The 25,045-nt window shown below is 44.6% G+C and overlaps 1 protein-coding gene across 8 annotated transcripts in view; it reads right to left on the bottom strand.

Moving 5' to 3' along the window:
• The window catches only part of LOC115207551 (forkhead box protein P1-B), a 241,771-nt gene that overhangs the window by 73,304 nt on the left and 143,422 nt on the right, over positions 1 to 25,045 (bottom strand). For all 8 annotated transcript variants that reach the window (XM_029774727.1, XM_029774728.1, XM_029774729.1 and 5 more), the window contains one exon: positions 207 to 380. In XM_029774727.1, the coding sequence (XP_029630587.1) occupies positions 207 to 380 (174 nt within the window). The remainder of the gene's footprint in view (positions 1 to 206; positions 381 to 25,045) is intronic.

Here is a 25,045-nt window from a genome sequence, read left to right as displayed (position 1 = left end):
ATGAAAACAGCACACAGTGTACTATAGAAAAGATCAAGAAAGTTCAGCTCTCCATTGTTCAACTTAATAAGTGACTTTTACAACCGTCCAACCGCTTTTGTTTGTCTTGAGGTCTACAACTTTGAAACAACAATATGACGGTTGACTGGTGTAAGCATACACGGTTTGCACGTTCTTAACAAGCATATGACAGTGTGTTCTCGTACCTGTAGGCTCGGCTGATTCTCATTGTCTTTGGGGGATTTTAGATCGGTGCCTTGCTGAAGCTGCAGCTGCTGTTGTTGTTGATGTTGTTGTTGTTGATGTTGTTGTTGTTGTTGTTGTTGTTGATGTTGTTGATGTTGTTGCTGTAGAAGGATCTGCCGAGCCACTTGAAGAGCCTGAAAGAGAGATGAAAATGATGGTGGGTTAAAAAAGGGAACAACATTGAAACTAAAAGCAGATATTTGATTGTGTCTTGGGGCTCAACCCTTCCCTTGAGACCACTCTTCTTTTAACACGACAGATGTAACCCAAACAACGACGTGAACTTGGACTGCTGATAGATAACAAAACAAACTGGATTTTACACAAATCAATAGCCACAGGCCAATGCAAATATTTTCTGTTGATTTAGATTTGATTTTATTAGGATCTCCATTAGTCGACGCCAATGGTGACAGCTAGTCTTACTGGGGTCTGACTCGTAACAAAAAGACAATAAAGAAAAAAGACTTTACAATCTACATACATTTAAAAACATGAATATGTAGTCTGCGTGTGTATACTGTAGGTTGCAATTACAGTAAACAGAAAAAGTCAGGGGCACAGAACGGTGCTTTTTGATCCTCCTCTCCCTCTGTCCCCTCCCCTCCAGAAAGTAAATAAAAGGTTTATTGCTGCTCCAAATATCTGTTAAAGGACACGGCCTTCTCAGTGGAAAACAAAATACAGTGCAGTCACATGTTTATTGCTCCAGCTACTCCCTTTTCCCTTACGATAAATAATCAAACATGCCATCCAGAACAAACAAAGCCGGGGAGCCGGGAAAAACAGTGGTCATGAAAACCACACTGATACCAAGAAAAGCAAGCGTGTATTCCCACAGTGAGCCGCCAGCCTCCTCACACCTACACCAGTAAAACATCTGAGTAAATAACTAGGCTCATACTTTCCGTACTCCACAGACGATTACTCCCACAATTAAACTAACAGTCCGAGCCCATCCCACACAGCAGAGTTATAGTCCTCAAGTCAATTATTTGATGAGTCAGGTTGATTGCCAGACGCAAATTAAAAGTGGTATGTTGAAGACAAAAATCGGAAAAGGTGGAGGGGGGTGGGTGGGGTGGAGAGAGGAGGTGCTCAGAGTACGTAAACGGGAAATGTAAAGAAACGCGTGAAAGAGTAAGAGGAATGTGTGGAAGATATTATGAAAGTAATATAGGAAAAGGAAGAGGGTGAAAGGCTTATAGAAAAACAGAGAGAGCGATAGGAGAAGATGATCTATAGGCCTGCAAATGCTCTATAAAGGAAAGGATGAGAGGAGAGTCCAGCTCAGAGGCAGAGGCAAACAGCTGTGCACTGCTCTGCACCGTGTGTGTGCATTGACCCTCTCAAACACAGGCCTGTGGGATGACATCATGAGGCAAGAATATAACCACAGGCTACAAAGAGGCCACTCTCCTGGCGTTTTACCCTACCACCATTAAAACATGCTCTCTCTCTCTTTTTCTCTCTCTCCCTGCTTATAGCTTGTGAGAGGAAACCCCAAGCCCACACATTCATAAAGATAATCTACCCTTTTCTTGTGACAGTATGAGATTCACACCAACACAAATAAAGAAATCCAATGCAATGCTAAGTGTCACGCCCTGACCATAGAGAGCCCTTGGTTCTCTATGGTGTAGTAGGTCAGGGCGTGAGTAGGGGGTGATCTAGTAAAATGCAAATGAATTTATAACATTTTTGACATGCGTTTTTCTGGATTGTTTTGTTGTTATTCTGTCTCTCACTGTTCAAATAAACCTACCATTAAAATGATAGACTGATCATTTCGTTGTCAGTAGGCAAACGTACAAAAACAGCAGGGGATCAAATACCTTTTTCCCTCACTGCATCTATTTCTATGTTGGTTCTAATATGGTTCTCAATTAGAGGCAGCTGTTTATCGTTGAATCTGATTGGGGATCATATTTAGGTAGCTATTTCCCCACCTGTGTTTTGTAGGATGTTGATTGTTTGTTAGTGTGTTTGGGCACTACGTCCTCACGGTCTTTGTAAGTTTTGTTATTTTGTTTTGTTAGTTTCACTTAAATAAATATGTAGAACTATACTCACGCTGCGCCTTGGTCTGCTCATTTCCAAGATCGTGACAGAATATCCCACCAAAAGAGGACCAAGCAGCGTATCCACGAGGTAAAGGAGTTTTGGACATGGGAAGAAGTGATGGGTGGATGCGAAACCCTTCCTTGGCGTCAGACGGAAGGTAATAATGGAGGACAGGGAGGACAACGCCAGGGTTTGCAGCCACAGAAAGCCCAAGGACAACCCCAAGATTTTTTTGGGGGGGGGGGCACAAGGGGTGGCCGGCTGAGCCGTGGGAAGAGCCAAAGCCCGCCTGGGAGTCGATGGAGCAATGTGAAGAAGGATATCGGAGAATGATGTTGGCAAAAAAGTAGGCTGCAGCGCAGGCGGGCTGAAGATCGGGTCATCAGTCCGGTGCCATCTGTGCCGGCTCCACGCACCCGATCTCCAATGCACCTCCCCAGCCCGGTATGTCATGTGCCTGCTCCCTGCACTCGCCCTGAAGAACCAGAGACCGTCAGGGAGGCAATGGGGAAGTTGGGGGAGAGAGAGAGATGAGAGAGATGTTGTGCAAGTCTGTTCTGCTCAACATCCGACCAGAGGATCCGGTTAGCAGTCTGGTGCAACCTGGGCCGGTTCCACGCTTCTGGCCTCCAGTGCGCCTCCCCAGTCCGGTAAGTCCTGTGTCTCCTCCTCGCACTCACCCTGAAGTGCGTGTTCCCAGTCCGGTACATCCTGTGCCTCCTCCTCGCACTCGCCCTGAAGTGCGTGTCCCCAGTCCGGTATGTCCTGTGCCTGCTTCTCGTTCTCGCCCTGAAGAGCGTGTCACCAGTCCAGTGCAACCTGTGCCGGCCCCACGCATCAGGCCTCCAGTCCGCCTCCCCAGTCCGGTATGTCCTGTGCCTGCTCCTCGTACTCGCCCTGAAGAGCGTGTCACCAGTCCGGTGCCACCTGTACCGGCTCCACGCACTAGGCCTCCAGGGTGCATTCACAGTCCAGAGCTTCCGGCGACGGTTCCCAGTCCAGAGCTTCCGGCGACGGTTCCCAGTCCGGAACCTCCTGCAACGGTCCACATTCCGGAACCTCCTGCGACGGTCCACATTCCGGAACCTCCTGCGACGGTCCACAGTCCGGAACCTCCTGCGACGGTCCACAGTCCGGAACCTCCTGCGACGGTCCACAGTCCGGAACCTTCTGCGACGGTCCACAGTCCGGAACCTCCTGCGACGGTCCACAGTCCGGAACCTCCTGCGACCGTCCACAGTCCGGAGCCTCCTGCGACGGTCCACAGTCCGGAACCTCCTGCGACTGTCCACAGTCCAGAACCTCCTGCGACGGCCCACAGTCTGGAACCTCTAACGACGGACGACGGACCGGAGCTTCCAGGGACGGTTAACAACCCGGAGCTTCCCGGGAAGGTCAACGGTCCGGAGAGTCCAGGCACGGTGTCTAGTCCCGCTCCATGGTCGGAGCCTTCTTCTGCGCCGGTGCCCAGTCCAGGCACGGCGTCCATCCCAGCTCCAAGGCCGGAGCCTTCCTCTGCGCCGGTGCCCAGTCCAGGCACGACGTCCAGTCCAGCTCCAAGGCCGGAGCCTTCCTCTGCGCCGGTGCCCAGTCCAGGCACGGCATCCAGTACCGCTCCTTGGCCGGAGCCCTCCTTTGCGCCGATGCCCAGTCCAGGCACGGCGTTCAGCACGGCGCCTTGGCCGGATCCGGGGGCGGGGGCTACGACCTGCACCGGAGCCGCACTAATCACCCCCCCCACCCTCCCCATTATGATTCAGGTTTTGCGGCCGGAGTCCGCACCTTTTGGGGGGGGGTACTATTAATTGAGAGCCCTTGGTTCTCTATGGTGTAGTAGGTCAGGGCGTGACTAGGGGGTGATCTAGTATATCTATTTCTATGTTGGTGCTAATATGGCTCCCAATTAGAGGCAGCTGTTTATCGTTGCCTCTGATTAGGGATCATATTTAGGTAGCTATTTCCCCACCTGTGTTTTGTGGGATATTGATTGTTTGTTAGTGTTTTTGGGCACTACGTCCTCACGGTCTTTTGTTATTTTGTTTTGTTAGTTTCACTTAAATAAATATGTGGAACTATACTCACGCTGCGCCTTGGTCCGCTCATTTCCAAGATCGTGACAGCTAAGGCACAAACAATAACAGACTATTTATAGCCCTAATTATAAGAACATGATATTTAACCCATTCTGTTACAGTATGACAAACTTCCTATCTTCCCGCCTACAGTGGCAGACCTACCTAGCACTTAAAGCATGCAATACAAGATCAATGTAATTCAATAACCTCAAGTTGGTTATTGTAGGTAAGAATAAGTTGACAGTTAAAAGTTATATACACATTGTACTACAGTACTTATGCAAAATGTGCAGCAAGAAGTCAAGTTTAAATAGACAATAGAACACAAATGACAGAGCTGTGTAATGGAATAAAGGACAGTAGGTTCTTCTTCGAAGACACAATGATCTTACCTGGTGAGGCAGCATGACACAACAGAGCACCAAATAGTTTAAGCCAAGCCTACGGATTACTACAGGGGAACATTTATGAATAAACAAAAGTACTATTTAGTTTTCTCTGTAACTTATGACACATACATGCTTTGGTGTAACGTGTCTAGTTTACTAAGAGGGGTGTTGGAACTAAGATACTTGAGTCAACAGGATATGATGGGAGTTTTTAGATACTAATGGGTGAAGACATAGATTTCTGGGAATCATTAACAGAAAAAAACCTGGCACAACACCTACAGCACTGCATCATCAATCAGCATAAATACAGTAACTGTGACGTTGCGATGCAACACTGTGTATTGTAAGATCATCCACGTTGATCTCTAGTTGATCATCAAATAGAAACTAACCTCATTAAGACTTTCATATTTGATAAAGTGGAAAAACAGTCAGAAAATAATCACTTACAGTATTAGTCATACTGTTTGGGCTCTGTTTTCCCCAATGACTTAATAAAATAGTTTTAAAAGCGAAAGACACAGGATGAGTCAAAAGACTGTCATTATCGTCATTATTAAGTCATTCTATTCCAAGATGGCGTAGCAGTTCAGACGTCCTGTCGTGTCCCGTGTATATATATATATATTTACATATTTTTTCTTCACTTATCTTTTTACATTTTTTTTTATTCTAAATACTCAACCTCAAAGCACTCTCCTGCAACCCGCCTCATCAATTTAAAAAAAGAAAGAAAGTATTATTTACCTCATCTGAATTCCACGACAGAAGCTAGCCAGAGGTTAGCCATTTTCACTGGCTAACGTTGAAGTTCAGCTAGCTACGGTTAGCTGTCCTCAGCTATCCATTAGCTCGAAAAGCTATCGCCAGTTTTTGTACAGCGCGACTCAGACCAGAGCATATTGGACCAATTCTCTCTCCTTTCCTCGATTTCTACCGCAGGCTCTGGACATTTACACCTGGATCTTGCAGCTAACTAGCTGCTACCTGAGTGACTATTGGCAACGTCGGTCACGGAATTAACACACACTATTACGGAGCTAGCTAGCTAGCCAGCTGAAGAGTTCCATCAGCCACTCGTGGGCTATTCCTGAGCTAGCCAGCTGAAGTGTCTCCTGGGCAACAACTCACCTATCCTGACCCGTTTTACTGCCGATGCGGAGCCCCATTGGGTCTTCACGACTGGATCACCGACGTTATCTGCCCGAGGGAGTTGTCCAACTGGCCCCTCCGTCGCGACGTAACCTGATCGCCCATCTGCGGCCAGCTAATCGTTAGCTGTCTTTTCGGCTGCGATCTGAATAGGTCTGTCGGACACTTTTCTTGGGCCACTATAACTAACTATTTTGCCAACTTGGACAGGTCCCCCCTTCCACACGGAACCCCACTAACCCACAGACGGAAACGCACGAGGCGGCTAAAAACAGACCTCCCTCCCATCTTCCACCAGCTTGCTACCTATGGCCCGGCTAGCTGTCTGAATCTCACTGGACCCTCTGATCACTCGGCTAAGCATGCCTCTCCTTAATGTCAATATGCCTTGTCCATTGCTGTTCTGGTTAGTGTTTATTGGCTTATTTCACTGTAGAGCCTCTAGCCCTGCTCATTATACCTTATCCAACCTCTCAGTTCCTCCACCCACACATGCTATGACATCTTCTGGTTTCAATGATGTTTCTAGAGACAATATCTCTCTCATAATCACTAAATGCCTAGGTTTACCTCCTCTGTACTCACATCCCACCATACCTTTGTCTGTACATTATACCTTGAAGCTATTTTATCGCCCCCAGATACCTGCTCCTTTTTCTCTCTATTCTGGACGTCACAGACGACCAATTCTTATAGCTTTTAGCCGTACCCTCATACTTATTCTTCTCTGCTCCGCTGGGGATGTAGAGGTGAATCCAGGCCCTGCAGTGCCTGGCTCCACACCTACTCCCCAGGCGCTCTCTTTTGATGACTTCTGTAACCGTAATAGCCTTGGTTTCATGCATGTTAACATTAGAAGCCTCCTCCCTAAGTTTGTTTTATTCACTGCTTTAGCACACTCTGCCAACCCGGATGTCCTAGCTGTGTCTGAATCTTGGCTTAGGAAGTCCACCAAAAACTGTGAAATCTTCATCCCTAACTACAACGTTTTCAGACAAGATAGAACGACCAAAGGGGGCGGTGTTGCAATCTACTGCAGAGATAGCTTGCAGAGTTCTGTCCTGCTATCCAGGTCTGTACCCAAACAATTTGAACTTCTACTTTTAAAAATCCACCTCTCCAAAAACAAGTCTCTCACCGTTGCCGCCTGCTATAGACCCCCCTCGGCCCCTAGCTGTGCTCTGGACACCATATGTGAACTGATTGCCCCCCATCTATCTTCAGAGCTCGTGCTACTAGGCGACCTAAACTGGGACATGCTTAACACCCCAGCCATTCTACAATCCAAGCTTGATGCCCTCAATCTCACACAAATTATTAATGAACCCACCAGGTACAACCCCAAAGCCGCAAACACTGGCACCCTCATAGATATCATCCTAACCAATGTGCCCTCTAATTACACCTCTGCTGTTTTCAACCAAGATCTCAGCGATCACTGCCTCATTGCCTGCACCCGTAATGGGTCAGCGGTCAAACGACCTCCACTCATCACTGTCAAACGCTCCCTGAAACATTTCAACGAGCAAGCCTTTCTAATCGACCTGGCCCTGGTATCCTGGAAGGATATTGACCTCATCCCGTCAGTAGAGGATGCCTGGTTATTTTTTTTAAATGCCTTCCTCTCCATCTTAAATAAGCATGCCCCTTTCAAGAAATTTAGAACCAGGAACAGATATAGCCCTTGGTTCTCCCCAGACCTGACTGCCCTTAACCAACACAAAAATATCCTGTGGCGTTCTGCATTAGCATCGAACTGCCCCCGCGATATGCAACTTTTTAGGGAAGTTAGAAACCAATACACACAGGCAGTTAGAAACGCCAAGGCTAGCTTTTTCAAACAGAAATTTGCTTCGTGCAACTCCAACTCTAAAAAGTTCTGGGACATTGTAAAGTCCATGGAGAATAAGAACACCTCCTCCCAACTGCCCACTGCACTGAGGATAGGAAACTCTGTCACCACCGATAAGCCCACTATAATTGAGAATTTCAATAAGCATTTTTCTACGGCTGGCCATGCTTTCCACCTAACTACCCCTACTGCATTCAACAGCACTGCACCCCCCACAGCTACTCGCCCAAGCCTCCCCCATTTCTCCTTCTCCCAAATCCATTCAGCTGATGTTCTGAAAGAGCTGCAAAATCTGGACCCCTACAAATCAGCTGGGCTTGACAATCTGGACCCTTTCTTTCTAAAATTATCTGCCGAAATTATTGCAACCCCTATTACTAGCCTGTTCAACCTCTCTTTCGTGTCGTCTGAGATTCCCATAGATTGGAAAGCAGCTGCTGTCATCCCCCTCTTCAAAGGAGGTGACACTCTTGACCCAAATTGCTACAGACCTATATCCATCCTACCCTGCCTTTCTAAGGTCTTCGAAAGCCAAGTCAACAAACAGATTACCGACTATTTTGAATCCCACCGCTATGCAATCTGGTTTCAGAGCTGGTCATGGGTGCACCTCAGCCACGCTCAAGGTCCTAAACGACATCGTAACCGCCATCGATAAGAAACATTACTGTGCTGCCGTATTCATTGACCTGGCCAAAGCTTTTGACTCTGTTAATCACCACATCCTCATCGGCAGACTTAGTAGCCTTGGTTTCTCAAACGATTGCGTCGCCTGGTTCACCAACTACTTCTCTGACAGAGTTCAGTGTGTCAAATCGGAGGGCCTACTGTCTGGACCTCTGGCAGTCTCTATGGGGGTACCACAGGGTTCAATTCTTGGGCCAACTCTTTTCTCTGTATACATAAATGATGTCGCTCTTGCTGCTGGTGAATCTCTGATCCACCTCTACGCAGACGACACCATTCTGTATACTTCTGGCCCTTCTTTGGACACTGTTTTAACAACCCTCCAGACGAGCTTCAATGCCATTCAACTCTCCTTCCGTGGTCTCCAACTGCTCCTAAACACAAGTAAAACTAAATGCATGCTCTTCAACCGATCGCTGCCTGCACCTGCCCGCCCATCCAGCATAACTTCTCTGGACGGTTCTAACTTAGAATTTGTGGACAACTACAAATACCTAGGTGTCTGGTTAGACTGTAAACTCTCCTTCCAGACTCACATCAATCATCTCCAATCCAAAGTGAAATCTAGAATTGGCTTCCTATTTCGCAACAAAGCATCCTTCACTCATGCTGCCAAACATACCCTCGTAAAACTGACCATCCTACCAATCATCGACTGCGGCGATGTCATTTACAAAATAGCCTCCAATACCCTACTCAACAAGCTGGATGCAGTCTATCACAGTGCCATCCGTTTTGTCACCAAAGCCCCATATACAACCCACCACTGCGACCTGTATGCTCTCGTTGGCTGGCCTTCACTTCATAATCGTCACCAAACACATTGGCTCCAGGTCATCTACAAGACCCTGCTAGGTAAAGTCCCCCCTTATCTCCGCTCACTGGTCACCATAGCAGCACCCACCTGTAGCACGCGCTCCAGCAGGTATATCTCTCTGGTCACCCCTAAAGCCAACTCCTCCTTTGGTCGTCTCTCCTTCCAGTTCTCAGCTGCCAATGACTGGAACGAACTACAAAAATCTCTAAAACTGGAAACACTTATCTCCCTCACTAGCTTTAAGCACCAGCTGTCAGAGCAGCTCACAGATCTCTGCACCTGTACATAGCCCATCTTTAATTGAGCCCAAACTACTACCTTTTCCCCTACTGTATTTATTTATTTTATTTATTTTGCTCCTTTGCACCATATTATTTATATTTTAACTTTAAACTTTCTTCAAACTACAAATCTACCATTCCAGTGTTTTTCTTGCCATACTTTATTTACTTTGCCACCATGGCATTTTTTTGCCTTTACCTCCATTATCTCACATCATTTGCTCACATTGTATATAGTCTTATTTTTTTCTACTGCATCATTGATTGTATGTTGTTTTACTCCATGTGTAACTCTGTGTTTTTGTATGTTGTCGAACTGCTTTGCTTTATCTTGGCCAGGTCGCAATTGTAAATGAGAACTTGTTCTCAACTTGCCTACCTGGTTAAATAAAGGTGAAATAAATAAAATAAAAAAAAATCGAAAAATAACAATATAAAAAGGTCTAGCTGGGGAACCTATGTAGAGTGTTTCCGAGGTGAGGCCGGCTAGAGGCTGAGGAATGATTTGTTGTTTAACAAGGCGACTGTAGCTGGCTGCCTTGGAGAGGCCTGATGCTGTGCTAAAATAACCCATTGTGAGCTGTCACTGTGATGTTTACACAGCACCCACTCTTCTCTTCACACAAGGCCTCTCCTCTCTCTCTCCTCTTTCCCTGGAATTCATCTCCTTTTGATCTCACATTCAAAGGTACTGGGGCTTGATAGACGTACAAGCCTAAAAGCAGCTCCAGACGCGCTAAACTGCCAGCGGATGACAGACCGGAGCATCTAAAGAGCAGAGAAATGAGGAGAACAGCATGTTGTCTGGGCACTACAATAGCACAAATCAAGAGACATATTAGGTGGAACTGATCAGATACAGTTCAAAGACAGATATTACAAACAGATAACTAGGATGCAAAGGGAACAGGAGACTGCCGTGCTTTAGGGCGAAGCAGATGTCAAGCTAAGGGAGGAAATACTGTATGTTTATAGAATTATCTAGGGTTTTACACAGAATTACACATATTCAAGTTCTGACTTATTCTAATGTACAGAACCAGTAGATTGAACGGTGTGTATTTCTAACTGGCAAAACATCTCATGAGTAACATGAGGCTTGCCAATTGGATTTAGATATTTGTATGTGCGGAACCTGTCTATGTACAGATGCAACTGGAGAAGCTTCATTACAATGTGCTGCTATGTTTGTTTGTGCTACAGGCTAAGTTGTAGCTGTACAGTATGAGCTAGGATAAGGAACAAAATAAACACACACACACACACACACACACGCGCGCACACACACACACACACACACACACACACACACACACACACACACACACACACACACACACACACACACACACACACACACACACACACACACACACACACACAAACACCCTCCAGGATCTGACAAGGAAAACACCCTCCAGGATCTGACAAGGAAAACACCCTCCAGGATCTGACAAGGAAAACACCCTCCAGGACCTGACAAGGAAAACACCCTCCAGGATCTGACAAGGAAAACACCCTCCAGGATCTGACAAGGAAAACACCCTCCAGGATCTGACAAGGAAAACACCCTCCAGGATCTGACAAGGAAAACACCCTCCAGGATCTGACAAGGAAAACACCCTCCAGGACCTGACAAGGAAAACACCCTCCAGGATCTGACAAGGAAAACACCCTCCAGGATCTGACAAGGAAAACACCCTCCAGGATCTGACAAGGTCTTATTGCCAACAAAGACAATGCAATTTGATATCCTTGTCATTTGCACATTCTCTTTCAAATGTGTTCAAAGTTCACACCTTCCCCTGTGTTAACGGGTCTGTTTTAATAAACAACGGCTACCTTATTTCTAAATCTACTTTCACACCATATTAGTGAATAGAGCCTCTGAAAAGGCAGGAGCAGCTCTCATGTCCCAGGGCTATCTAGCAGCGATAAGGGAATGGCTAAGTACTGGATGTCTTTATATGCAGTCTGCACATGTGGATTATTTACAGGCTTTGGGTTTCCTGCTGTTAAAGCCAGCTCTGGGTGCCATACAAATCCCTGCTCTGAGAATTACCACAAGTCTTTGCTTTGATTCAGCCCTAAACTTTTTACTATGTTGTAATGGTACGCACATTTTGGACATGACCAAAGGCACTTCTTTATCTCTCTACATCTGTTGACCATGAGTAAACAAAAAATACAAACAACTTGTGTCCAACTGTAGAGGAATTCAAATGCACTGGTTATTGAGAGATACGTCTAGCGGCAGGCTACGTTACTCAGAAAGAAGAGACCAGCAAAACTCATCCTCCAGTTCAAACTGACAAACAAATGTGAGCCAGGTAGAGAGAGTGGTTGTGTGAAAAGTGAGAGGGCTCCATTCAGGGTGGCTCCACTGCAAGAGGTGCGGTACGTCACCGAGTCTGGTCTAGTGTGTTTGTTTAGGCCCATCAGGAGAGAGCCCTCTTTATTTCCTCCGACTCACCAATGTCCTCCAACTCCAACGTCAGGGTAGACCTTGAATGTGAAATGATTTCAAACAAATTGACCCTAATTGCTAGAAGATGTGCGCGCAGGTGTAATCGGATCCCTGCGGCCATTGTGGAGACTGGAGAGAGAGGAAAAATGGCAGAGAGAGGAGAGGAGTGGAGGAAAACGGAGAGGAGTAGAGGAGAGCGGGGTCCAGTGCTGGCTGTTTACCCAGTGGCTGGAGTTTACTAGACAGGAGACCAAGGTTCTCATACGGCCAGCAAAAACACAGCTTAGGTTTGTTCTTAATGTAGTCCTGCTCAGCAGACACAGGCCTTTCTCCCCCTTCTCAGGTCTGTGGGTTAGCCTGGCGATGGTCTAAATGTCAAGGTTATGCGCTTAACTTTCTGAGTGAAAGAGCACACGTCTCAACTCACCTGACATTTCTGTCCCTGGCTCTACCCCTGCAATGTTTATCCAAACAAAGGGCCTTCAGCAGCCCTGTGCAATAAGCCCACTTCTCTCTTGATCCTCCTGGTGTGATCATAGTACAGTAGGCTGACTTCCTCCTACAGAGTGGAAAGCTGTTCCTTCCATTTTTGTAAATTATGCCGGCTATTGTAAGACTGGAGGGAATTTATTGAAACTGGGAGAGTTACTGACACATTTTTAGAATAGGACAAGTAGGATGATGTGGGGTCAGGGAGGCATTGAGTGTGCAAACATATAGTAATGGAATTCACTTACAATAAGTGTAATTTTTATTGAAATGCATATGATTTGGGACAATTTTTAAACATGTGAACAGATAAGCAGCAGGAGGAATCATGTCAATTTATATTAATTGAGTTATATACTTTTTTTTGTACAATGGCTGTTTATCTGTAATGCAAAGTAGGCAGGGCTGGATTCCCTGTAAGTATATAATTAATGCCATTTCCAAAAAGCCTCTCCACATGGAAAACAGGCACCCATGTTTAAACCTCACGCATTACAGGCCCTCTGAAAAACACTCTCTAACCCATGTTTAGATTTCCAAACTAATTCATGTGGAATACATAAATAAATCAATGTTTTGTACCCACTTCAAACCATTATATTCCTTTCCTTTGCTGCACTTTTCAACTAATCTATTAATATTTATGACAACACTAAACATTTCAAATTGCCATGTTTAAACAATATAAAGCACAGCATGCAATTATATAAGATGCAAGCTGACTTCAATAAAAATCAAATTTTGTTTTGTTCCCCCATAACAGGTAATGCGATGGCTTGACAAATGTTTTTAATGGGGATAATGGAGTGAAAGAAAAACAGGGTAGAAAGTAAAGTTATTAAACATGAGTGTGGATGGAAGAGGGTGCTGTGGAGCGGGACTAATGATGGAGGGCAGGGAGTGAAGGGAGAGGAGGAGGGAGAGAGAAAGAGGGAGGGTAGAGAGGAGAGGGGCATGGAGCAGGCGCAGAGCAGAGAGTAAACAGTGGGCCCGGAATCTACTCTGAGCCTGGTACAGGCGGCCCGGGAGGTCAGCTCAGCTATGCAGACCCAACAGGTTCCGTTTGTTTGGATTCTCCAGCCTTTCTTAGCTAGCAGCTTAACAACAGATGGCAAAAAGTAGGCCCCAATTCAGAGGTCTGGGTCAAAAAATACACATAAAGAAAATCACACATACTGTAGACACACCACACACACACACACACACACACACACACATTCAAGTGTCATTTAGGATCAAAATAACAGGGCCAAAACCTACAGAAAATAAGAAGAATGTAAGAAAATTTGAATGGCTTCACTGGCTTCACACAGGCAGGACAAACACACACACACGCATGCACACACATGCAGTTTTGTCTGATTATGGGACACCAACTTCCTATCATGATTCAATAACATAATGCAAATCTCCCCTCCGTGAAGGCATTTTTGTCCCCGCCATTCTGCAGTTATTAAATGAATACTGTGTTTATTACTGCTTTAGAGCGGTGTAAACTCATAAACACCCTCCCGACTACAAGGGAAGCTGTCAACTAATATTGTTTCCCTCATGAGTCGCTCTTCCACCTCAATTACGCCTTTCAACTTCCCAGGCACTGTATGATAAAGTGGCCGTAAAAATCATTCACATTAATACACCATTGTGCATCTGCTGCTAAAGGTAATTAAAGAAGTAAATGACTCATAAGAATAGACATATGAGCCGCAAAATGAAAGGCAACTGGGCTGCCTCATGAAAATATGTACCATTAAGATACTGCATTTTCATATTCAGGGTAATCAGCTCCACTAGCCTGATGCTGATTTAATCCACTTCACTAGCGAAGTCTATCAGAGCGCGTCACTCTCTCTCCCCCTGCATTCTGCTCCAGCACCGCCCGTGAATGGCACCACTAAAGGGAGGTCACACAGAGGCAAATCAGTAGGGGAGCAGTCAATGCTTTGGTTCCATTCCGATAGCAGAACGAAAGGGAAAAGAAAGAGAGGGAGATTGAGTGAGGAAGAGAAGAGAAAAAATAAAAAGATAAATAATATAAAAAAAGAAAGAGCTGGGAACAATGCAAGGCAGATCTCAGTCTATACCCTCCTGCTGCCTTTCCCTTTTCCTTACCAACACCAACGCCTGGGGATGCCCACCATTGCATTCTGCTGTAATTTCCGTCAAGTCAATAAAACACAGAAAATGTCTTGGGCATGCAAACTATTTAGACGGGTGCTTGAAAAAACCTTGTTTCGTTTGTTATTGCATTTTCGTCTGCAGAGTTGCATCAGGTAGAGGTTAGGAGTGTCGTGCTTGGGAAAGGATGATTCTAAAACGCAGCATGAGGTGAGGATTCTGTGGAAATGTATCCAGCGTTGAAGCATAGTGTTTAGAATGGGAATGCCTCGTTGTTTTTCATCTCATTCACATTACTCAACTTCATCAATACAGCAGCAAACTCCCAAGTTACTCTCAGCAAAGCCCTAAATCTCTGATTTGAGTTGCACTGAATATAGATGAATACAGGCAGCCTACACATTACACACACAACACCCCGTAAGAAAGCAGTGCTTCAGGAGGAGACTGATATACTGCATCAGACAGTACATGGGGGATTTAGACTGCTCAGGGCACTGGCTGCTTCTGTGTTGTCAGTTGATTGGTCCTCAATTCCTCTACTATGGGTTTACTACTCTGCTGGTCAACTGTCTGACACAAAAATAAATCCTGCCCATAATATGATGCATGCCACCAATCAGAAACACCTAAAAGGCAGAGTGACATTACCTACAGCCTATCACTGCTGTCAGGGCAGGGTAAGGAAGTCCATAGGACAGGATTTAATATGGTGTGCTATGTCCCTAGAGAAAACACTATCTTCCCAAACCTTGCTGTTGATTTCACAAACATGGAATTCAGTCAAATGATATGGCACAGAAGCCATCCCTTGGTTGCTACTGCATTTTGGTTACACTTAATATATTTGTGGTATACTAAACATAAAAAAAATGCTTATATCATAGCTCCACTGATCCAAAACTACAGATGTAGGATATTAAGTTGATCACTCTTTTGTTGCTGAGAATTGTCCTGCACCGCAGGAAATGCAGATGAGCTTTGTGATTTACATAAATTCACAAAAAACCCTAAGACACAGTTATATTAACAGTATTGTTATTTTCATGTAGCCTACTTTTGGCCAACTAATAGCCTAACCTCTGTTCAAGCAACATTATGGACTAAATGTTCAAATCCTATTGCTGCAGGATTATTTTGGTAAAATTAAGATCCTACACCTGTATATGTACATCATCTGCCATTGATTTCCCTTGTCTTGACCTGGGACCTAAAGCATGTAAACCCCCTGTATGAGGTCTATGAGGTGCCAGTGGAGGAATCCCAGTGTGGATGGAGAGAGAGTTCCTCTAGGGAGAATACTTGTATAAATCACAGTGAGTCCAATTGGCCATGGCTGTGGATTGAGTTGCAGTGAAGAGGCAGCTCCCTGTGAATAGCACTGTCTCTGTTGAAGTCATTCCAAGGCGGGTAATATGATCTCAGACAGACAGGAATAAAGGAAGAGGGAAAAAATCTGATTGCTTTGGCCATAAACTATAGTGCTCTCCTGGCTGAGTCTGGACAGATCTCCAGTCAGCTTGGACTGACATGATGCATAGTAGTGTTCTAATGAAAGACAAGAGGGCAAAGACAAGAGGGCAGCCATACTCTTTTAGTTTAATTGGCTTGAACATGGACACTGGGCGTTACTCAAACTCTCACAAGTCACATTGGCGTGGACAAGTGTGAGTGAAGTAACAACAAGTCAATGCAGGTCCTGTAACTGTAAGTAAGCACTTTTAACTAACATAACATCCTGTAGTAATTATCATGCAAAGCGCAGCGCGGTGACAGAATTGGCTGGCTTCAATCAGCCTGAGATACCTTCAGCACTCTGAACAGACACCTCCTGAGCTGCAGGCTTCAATAAACGTTGCAGGAGAAGATGATCACAAGGAAAATTAAGTTATCTGGCAAGCTTAAAGGGCTTACATAAACATGTGATGGAAATATTAAACAACGCAAAAAAATCTGGCTTCTCTAGAAAATACACTGAGAGTACAAAACATTCAAAATATTGAGTTGCCCCACCTTTTGCCCTCAGAACAGCCTCAATTCGTCGGGGCATGCACTCTACAAGGTGTCGAAAGCATTCCACAGGGATGTTGGACCATGTTGACTCCAATGCTTCCCACAGTTGTGTCAAGTTGGCTGGATGTCCTTTGGGTGGTGGACCATTCTTGATACACATGGGAAACTGTTGAGCGTGAAAAACCCAGCAGCATTGTAGTTCCTGACACACTAAAACCGGTGTGCCTGGCACCTACTACCGTTCCCTGTTCAAAGGCACCTAAATCTTTTGTCTTGCCCATTCACCCTCTGAATAGCACACATACAAGATCCATGTCTCAATAGTATCCATGCTTAAAAATCCTTCTTTAACCTGCATTTGACAGGTGACATCAATAAGGGATCATAGCTTTCACCTGGATTCACCTGGTCAGTTTAAGTTATGGAAAGAGCAGGTGTTCCTAAGGTCTTGTACACTCAGTGTATGTCCTGATGGAACTTGAATGAATTTGAAATTAATGCAATTAGGTGATGAACCTCTCTAGATTCTGATCTAGCATTAGTCAATAATAATTCTATTTTACTTGTTCTGTCCAACCCTAAAAATGAGAAACATACATACACAGCATGGTGAGAATGAAACAAACCCAAAGTGAAATGCAGGCATAGCTACAAACAGTAATAGCCCAAACAACAAGCACTGCAAGAACCAAGGGCATGTGGGCTTTAGAATAGGGGGCCAGGCGGGAAATGACAGACTGCTGTTCACCTCCATTAGCTGCTACAGTATGTGAGAGCGGTGCATCTAGCAGCACACGACCTGTGAAGAATCTTAGATATCGCTCTATCTTGGAATGGGATTGCCGCATTAATTCCTGGGAACTGTAATCTCTCAAGCAAATCAAATTACTCTCATTAACCCCACAAGAAAACTGCCTCTGTAATAAGTATGAATAAAAAGTATTTATTACCAATAATCACCTCTTTAATGTGAGCCAGCTTACAACAGCTTTTATTTTTGCTGATTAAGTTTAAAAAACGAGAAACAGGAAGGACGTTTGTGCGAGCACACACACACACACACACACACACACACACACACACACACACACACACACACACACACACACACACACACACACACACACACACACACACACACACACACACACACACACACACACACACACACACACACACACACACACACACACACACACACACCTCTCATGGAGTTTATGAGTGATACAGTGATTAAAGGGGAGGGTATAGAGATACAGTGCTTTAGGGCCTTTGAGAGGACGTGCCTTACCTAGTCATAAACACCTCTGTCTTTAGGCCAGTGACAGAATCACTTTCAATGGGTTCACTTAGAGGTGAATCACTAGAGAATTTATATGTAAAGTAGCCCATGTCATCACCCAATCAGTCCCTGCACACAAAGCTGTCCCTGGCAACTCTGTACAGTCACTGACCGCTACATATTTGAGAACGCTTGTGCGGATTGCCAGACTCAGTGCAGACACTAGCATAACAATGCTATTTCTGAATCATAGACAGCTGCTGACATTGTTACAGCTCAGCTCATTTACATCATTTTGGTTGTCTGAAAGCCCAGTGCACATAACAGAGTAAAAAAACATGTCTGCATTATGTATTTCTGCAAATAGAGAAAAACAAACTGATAATTGTATACTTTATCACTCCCCAGGGAGTGAAGTATTTGCTCCCATTCCAGGATATGACATCATTACTTCAAGTAAATGTTGCCAAGTATAATTGCTCTGCTCGTAAACATAGCAGACACAGATATCCTCTCTGTTTGAAGGACTGAGTTTTTTCCCCCTGAAAATACCAATTAATTACATTATCAAAAAAGGTCATAGAAAGTAAGAAAAAACATTAAAAAGGCTGATAAATATGAATTCCCTCCATTAAATCAATTATAATTGGAGGTCAGCAGTTCATTCATTTACAGGTTTAGCATAATTACCTGTTTTCCCCTCATTTACTTCTGTATGCACCTGGGACACTGATGTCCCTGTTATCCAAAGTAACGCACCAGTGATTATTCAAATTAAACTTCTATTCCAGTGGGAACATGTCTATCAAAATAAAATGCAGAGAAGTTTATACACCAAAACGAAACCCTATAGTATACCATGAATAATTATGTTAGCACTTATCTAGAACTGTATGTAATGTGATAGCAGTCCTGTGGATACTACATTATCTATACTGCACATATGCTCTACAAAAACCAAGATTATAATCTGTGTGTCAATCATTTTGTTGAGCTAGTGCATCAATATAGCAGTACAGCTAGCAGTGATTGGGGTTTGGCAGCAGGACAAGTTAAGGCAGTGCTGCCCCATGGCTACAAAACCAAAGCTCTCCTATAACTTCTCAACCTGCCCATCAAAGAGGACCCAACCGCCTGCCTGCCTGTGCATGGCGTCTCATATGATTCATGCTGGGCATGTGAGCCAGGCTGCAGGGGGTGAGACTGTGAGGAGCGCCACACAAACCTGTGGCCCGTGGCTATGCATCATAGCAAAGGAAATTAGCTAATCTGCAAGGGTGTTTGTTTCTTAAAAACTTTTTACCCCTTTTTCGTGATATCTAATTGGTAGTTACAGTCTTGTTCCATCGCTGCAACTCCCTTATGGACTCGGGAGAGGCAACCTGGACAAGCCACTCTGCTTGCTTAACCCGGAAGCCAGCCGCACCAATTTGTCAGAGGAAACACCGTACAACTGGTCTCCCGGTCGCGGCCAGCTGCCACACAGCCTGGGATTGAACCCGGGTCTGTAGTGATGCCACATGCACTGGGATGCAGTGCCTTAGACCACTGCGCCACTCGGGAGTCCAGGGCGTTCATTTTATAAATGATAGGGTTTTACACACATAAACATATTCAAATTGGCACTCTCAAATGTGTTTCAATATTAATAGATGGAGGTATTTATCGTGTTTAACACATGAAAGCCACCTCAGTAAGACAGACTGCAGAATATCACATAAACACTTTGTAAACATACAGCTGTAAAGATAATTATTTTGATTGCGGGACTCTCGTAAGGCTTTTCTTCCCCTCCCCTACATCTGTTTGAAATAGAGGGCAAAACCAGCGTTCTGGCTGGAGCTCAGGTGGTTCAAATAGAACACACACACACACTTCTGTGTATAAACGTTCATTTTCCCCTCTAGTTTACAGTTTCTCTCTGGTTCTGTGGTGAGTCAGCAAAAAGGCAGAAGCTGCAGCTCCCCACTGTACAGTCCACCTGCCAGGAAGAGATCCTGTTCTGTTCTCTCCTCCACCCAGCCCAGGCCAGGCCCAGGGAGATGCAGCGAGACTGGAGGAGAAGCAAAGACAATGCTGCTGCTGCTGTTGGAGTCTCAGTAATGTACTACATAGAGCAGAGAGCAAGAGAGAGGAGAGAGTAAGGCCCTGCATTCCTCTATTTATGGGATACAGTATACCAACGTAGAGTCACGAAATACATTCTATGGAATCACCTTGGGATGCTTTCAGTCATGTCTGTCTGTGTGGTTATACTGCACCAGTGCTTCATGGATGGCTGTTATACATAGATCAAATTAACTGAAAGTGAATTACAACAAATAACACATTTGGTGGAATTAGCTAGCTGATATGCAAGCAGCCCTTCTGTAGATGATCCCAATACAGGTAGTGTTGGCTTTGTAGTAGTGACCCAGTCTGGGAGAGAGCAGAGGGAAAGGAAGGTGTGAGATAATCCATCAGTCAGCCAGGCACACTGTGTCCCCAGTACCCCCAGTATCCTAACCCCCAAATCCCACTGGCCCCTTTTTCAATTTCACACAGCACTCCTCTGGATTTCATTCACTCCAGGCTTGTGCACATCTCTCTTGTGATAAAAACCTCTTCTCTCTCTCTCTCTCTCTCTCTGTCTGTCTGTCTGTAATGTGAGACGGGTGTCCATTTTCCAGTCTCTTTTTCTTCTCTCTCCAGAACCACAAATAACTCACAGGCCTTTGAGCCCATCTTGATTTCGCTCAAAAGATAAGGACACAATTTATTGTTTTCATTGAGCTTGAGTGCAAAGACAGAGAGTACAAAGTCACTCCAAGATAGAGATAAATATCGCAAGAATGGCCAGTTTAATGTGCCTCCACACGAAGGACAATTTCAAGTGAACTCATTGAGATGGGCACACATAGTGAAACCAGCACATTGTAATACCAGCTAGAGACCTCTCATCAGATGGAGAAAAAAAACCAAAATGTTTTAACGCCAATCAAACTCCCCTCAGACAACAGCCAGTGCTGGTTCAATACGTGTGTATGTTAAATTAAACATGTGCTTCATTTTCTATGTCTACCATAACCCTGGTTTGAAAGGGTAGATCAGGGATTGGACTAAACAAACATCGCAGGTGGAGCTCACATACACCCCCACTGACGCAATACAACCTCACAATGAATTCCCAACATGCATCAGTGTGCTGTAGCCCCAGTGATGCCCTCGGTTGTGATTGTGCAGGGGGAGGCTGAGGAGTACAGAGTATTTACTGATGCGGTTATCTTGTCCTGTGACAGGCAGAATCAATCAATCACCACGCCGCGGCTCAGCTCTGCCGCGGCTCAGCTCTGCCGCGCATTCCAGGTACAGCCCCTCTCTTCTGGGGGAGGAGATGGCAGTGTTAGCCAAGCCAAATTTGATCAACAAATGCAGTTCCCCTGTGCCACAGCTATCTGAGATGAAGATGATATTATGTGGAAGAGAGCAAACTGAGGAAGACAGCACAGAGAGAGAAGTCCAGGTGGATTTACCCTCCTCAAAGGCTCAGCTTCTTCTTAAAGCAGTGTCTCTCTTCCAGAAGCAAGGGTAAAAGCCACCATGTCGCGAATCAAATCAAATCAAATATTATTGGTCACATACACATGGTTAGCAGATGTTATTGCGAGTGTAGCGAAATGCTTGTGACCAATGTCTTAAGGACCACGTGCAACACAGCCTCTTTTACAGATCCAGAAGCCAAGCATTTGTATCCTGAAGATAAGCTTGAATTACTTATCAGAACCTGAATTAAAAAAATAAAACTATTCTCTGTCTACCACAATTACATACCAATTAAAAACAGTCCTGGCAGAGGAATTCCTCAGACTGACATTTCACATAATTCCTTAAACAGATTTACTGACATGTACGCAAGGTTACAAAATTAGCATTTAGAAATGAGGAAAAATAAATATAGTGTTGAGTCTGCAGATAAAAGTTGGTAATTAAGAGTACCCATGATGGTGGAAAACATTTGAAGAATAAACCTAGACTAGTTAGCTTTTTCTCTGTTGCCCTACAGTTATTTTACATTATTCAATCCAAAATACCATCTTTCTGATTCTAACTTTCTTTTTGCATTTTAATGTTTAATAAGGGCCCTTGGCTATCTATGGGCACAATTATTAGATATCCGCAGAGAGAAATTGAAAAATTAATCATACTCTCAATTTTGTACTTCTCTGACACATAGGAAATGGCTCTAAGAGCCGTGCCTTTTCCCCAGTCATATGCTCAGTATGGACACAATCCAATGTTTGACAGGGAATGTTGCTCAGGAGAAAGGACAATTGCATCAATATAGTAATTAAAATATTATTTACAACGTTGGCACGTCTCATATGCCATAACACCACAACACAGATTACCCTGTTGCAAGCTGCAATGATTAACGTTTATCTGAAGCACGACAAAAGAAAATTGAGTGTGTGCATAAATACAAAAAATATGACACAAGTGGCGTAGTGGGGATTGTTATATGGCAGACATTAGGGAAATGACTCCGCCTCTCTCCCTCTCTCACTCTAACACACACATTAACACACTCCCAGAAGTATCAGCCACAGTAATGTGTATATTTACACTGTCAACACCTGCACACATTCAATTATACTGAAAAGTGTAAAGTGTTGGTTTCATGTTGCATGAGTTGAAATAGAAGATCCCAGAAATGTTCCATACGCACAAAAAGCTGAGTTCTCTCAAATGTTGTGCACAATTTGGTTATATCCCTATTAGTGTGCATTTCCCCTTTACCATGATAATTAATCCACCTGACAGGTGTTGCATATCAAGACGCTGATTGAACAGCATGATCATTACACCGGTTCACCTTGTGCTGGGGACAATAAAAAGCCACTATAAAATGTGCCTTTTTGTCACACAACACAATGACACAAATGTCTCAAGTTTTGAGGTAGCGTGCAATTGGAATGCTGACTGCGAGAATGTCCACCAGAGCCGTTTCCAGATAATTTTACATTAATTTCTCTATCATAAGCCGCCTCCAACGTTGTTTTAGAGAATTTGGCAGTACGTCCAAACGGCCTCACAACCTCAGACCATGTGTAACCACGCCAGCCCAGGACTTCCACATCCGGCTTCTTCACCTGCGGGATCGTCTGAGGCCAGCCACACGGACAGCTGATGAAACTGTGGGTTTGCACAACCAAATAATTTTTGCACAAACTGTCAGAAACCATCTCAGGGAAGCTCATCTGTGTGCTCGTCGTCCTCGTCCTCACCAGGGTCTTGACCTGACTGCAGTTCGGCGTCGTAACCGACTTCAGTGGGCCTTTAATGGCTACTGGCTTGCTGGAGAAGTGTGTACTTCACGGATGAATCACGGTATCAACTGTACCGGAAAGATGGCAGACAGCGTGTTTTGCGTTGTGTGGGATTGAGCGGTTTGCTGATGTCAACGTTGTGAACCATGGTGGCGGTGGGGTTATGGTATGGGCAGGTACCAGCTACGGACAATGAACACAATTTCATTTTAACGATGCTAATTTGAATGCCCAGAGATACTGTGATGAGATCCTGAGGCCCATTGTCGTGCCCATTCATCCTCATGTCCATCACCTCATGTTTCAGCATGATAATGCACGGCCCCATGTCGCAAGGATCTGTACACATGAAAAAGCTGAAAATGTCCCAATTCTTCCACGACCTGCATACTCACCAGACATGTCACCCATTGAGCATGTTTGGGATGCTCTGGATCGACGTGTGTGACAACGTGTTCCAGTTCCCGCCAATATCCAGCATCTTTGCACAGCCATTGAAGAGGAGCAGGACAACATTCTACAGGCCATAATCAACAGATGAACAACTTTATATGAAGGAGATACAGTTGAAGTCGGAAGTTTACATACACCTTAGCCAAATACATTTAAACTCAGTTTTTCACAATTCCTGACATTTAATCCTGGTAAAAATTCCGTCTTAGGTCAGTTAGGATCACCACTTTATTTTAAGAATGTGAAATGTCAGAATAATAGTAGAGAGAATTATTTTTTATTTCGTCACATTCCCAGTGAGTCAGAAGTTTACATACACTCAATTAGTATTTGGTAGCATTGCCTTTAAACTGTTTAACTTGGGTCAAACGTTTCGGGTAGCCTTCCACAAGCTTCCCACAATAAGTTGGGTGAATTCTGGCCCATTCCTCCTGACAGAGCTGGTGTAACTGAGTCAGGTTTGTAGGCCTCCTTTCTCGCACACACTTTTTCAGCTCTGCCAACAAATTTTCTATAGGATTGAGGTCAGGGCTTTGTGATGGCCACTCCAATACCTTGACTTTGTTGTCCTTAAGCCATTTTGCCACAACTTTGGAAGTATGCTTGGGGTCAATGTCCATTTGGAAGACCCATTTGTGACCAAGCTTTAACTTCCTGACTGATGTCTTGAGATGTTGCTTCAATATATCCACATAATTGTCCTGCCTCATGATGCCATCTATTTTGTAAAGTGCACCAGTCCCTCCTGCAGCAAAGCAACCCCACAACATGATGCTGCCACCCCCGTGCTTCACGGTTGGGATGGTGTTCTTCCGCTTGCAAGCCTCCCCCTTTTTCCTCCAAACTTAACGATGGTCATTCTGGTCAAACAGTTCTATTTTTGTTTCAGCAGACCAGAGGACTTTTCTCCAAAAAGTACGATCTTTGTCCCCATGTCCAGTTGCAAACTTTAGTCTGGCTTTATTATGGTGGTTTTGGAGCAGTGGACTTTCAGGTAATGTCGATATAGATACTTTTGTAACTGTTTCCTCCAGCATCTTCACAAGGTCCTTTGCTGTTGTTCTGGGATTGATTTGCACTTTTCACCAAAGTACGTTCATCTCTAGGAGACAGAATGCGTCTCCTTCCTGAGCAATATGACGCCTGCGTGGTCCCATGGTGTTTATACTTGCATACTATTGTTTGTACAGATGAATGTGGTACCTTCAGGCATTTGTAAATTGCTCCCAAGGATGAACCAGACTTGTGGAGGTCTACAATGTTTTTTCTGAGGTCTTGGCTGATTTCTTTAGATTTTCCCGTGATGTCAAGCAAAGAGACAATGAGTTTGAAGGTAGGCCTTGAAATACAT

Source organism: Salmo trutta, chromosome 14, assembly GCF_901001165.1.
Source record: "Salmo trutta chromosome 14, fSalTru1.1, whole genome shotgun sequence".
In the NCBI taxonomy this organism is placed as follows: Eukaryota; Metazoa; Chordata; class Actinopteri; order Salmoniformes; family Salmonidae; genus Salmo; species Salmo trutta.
This window is presented reverse-complemented; position numbering and strand designations above follow the sequence as displayed.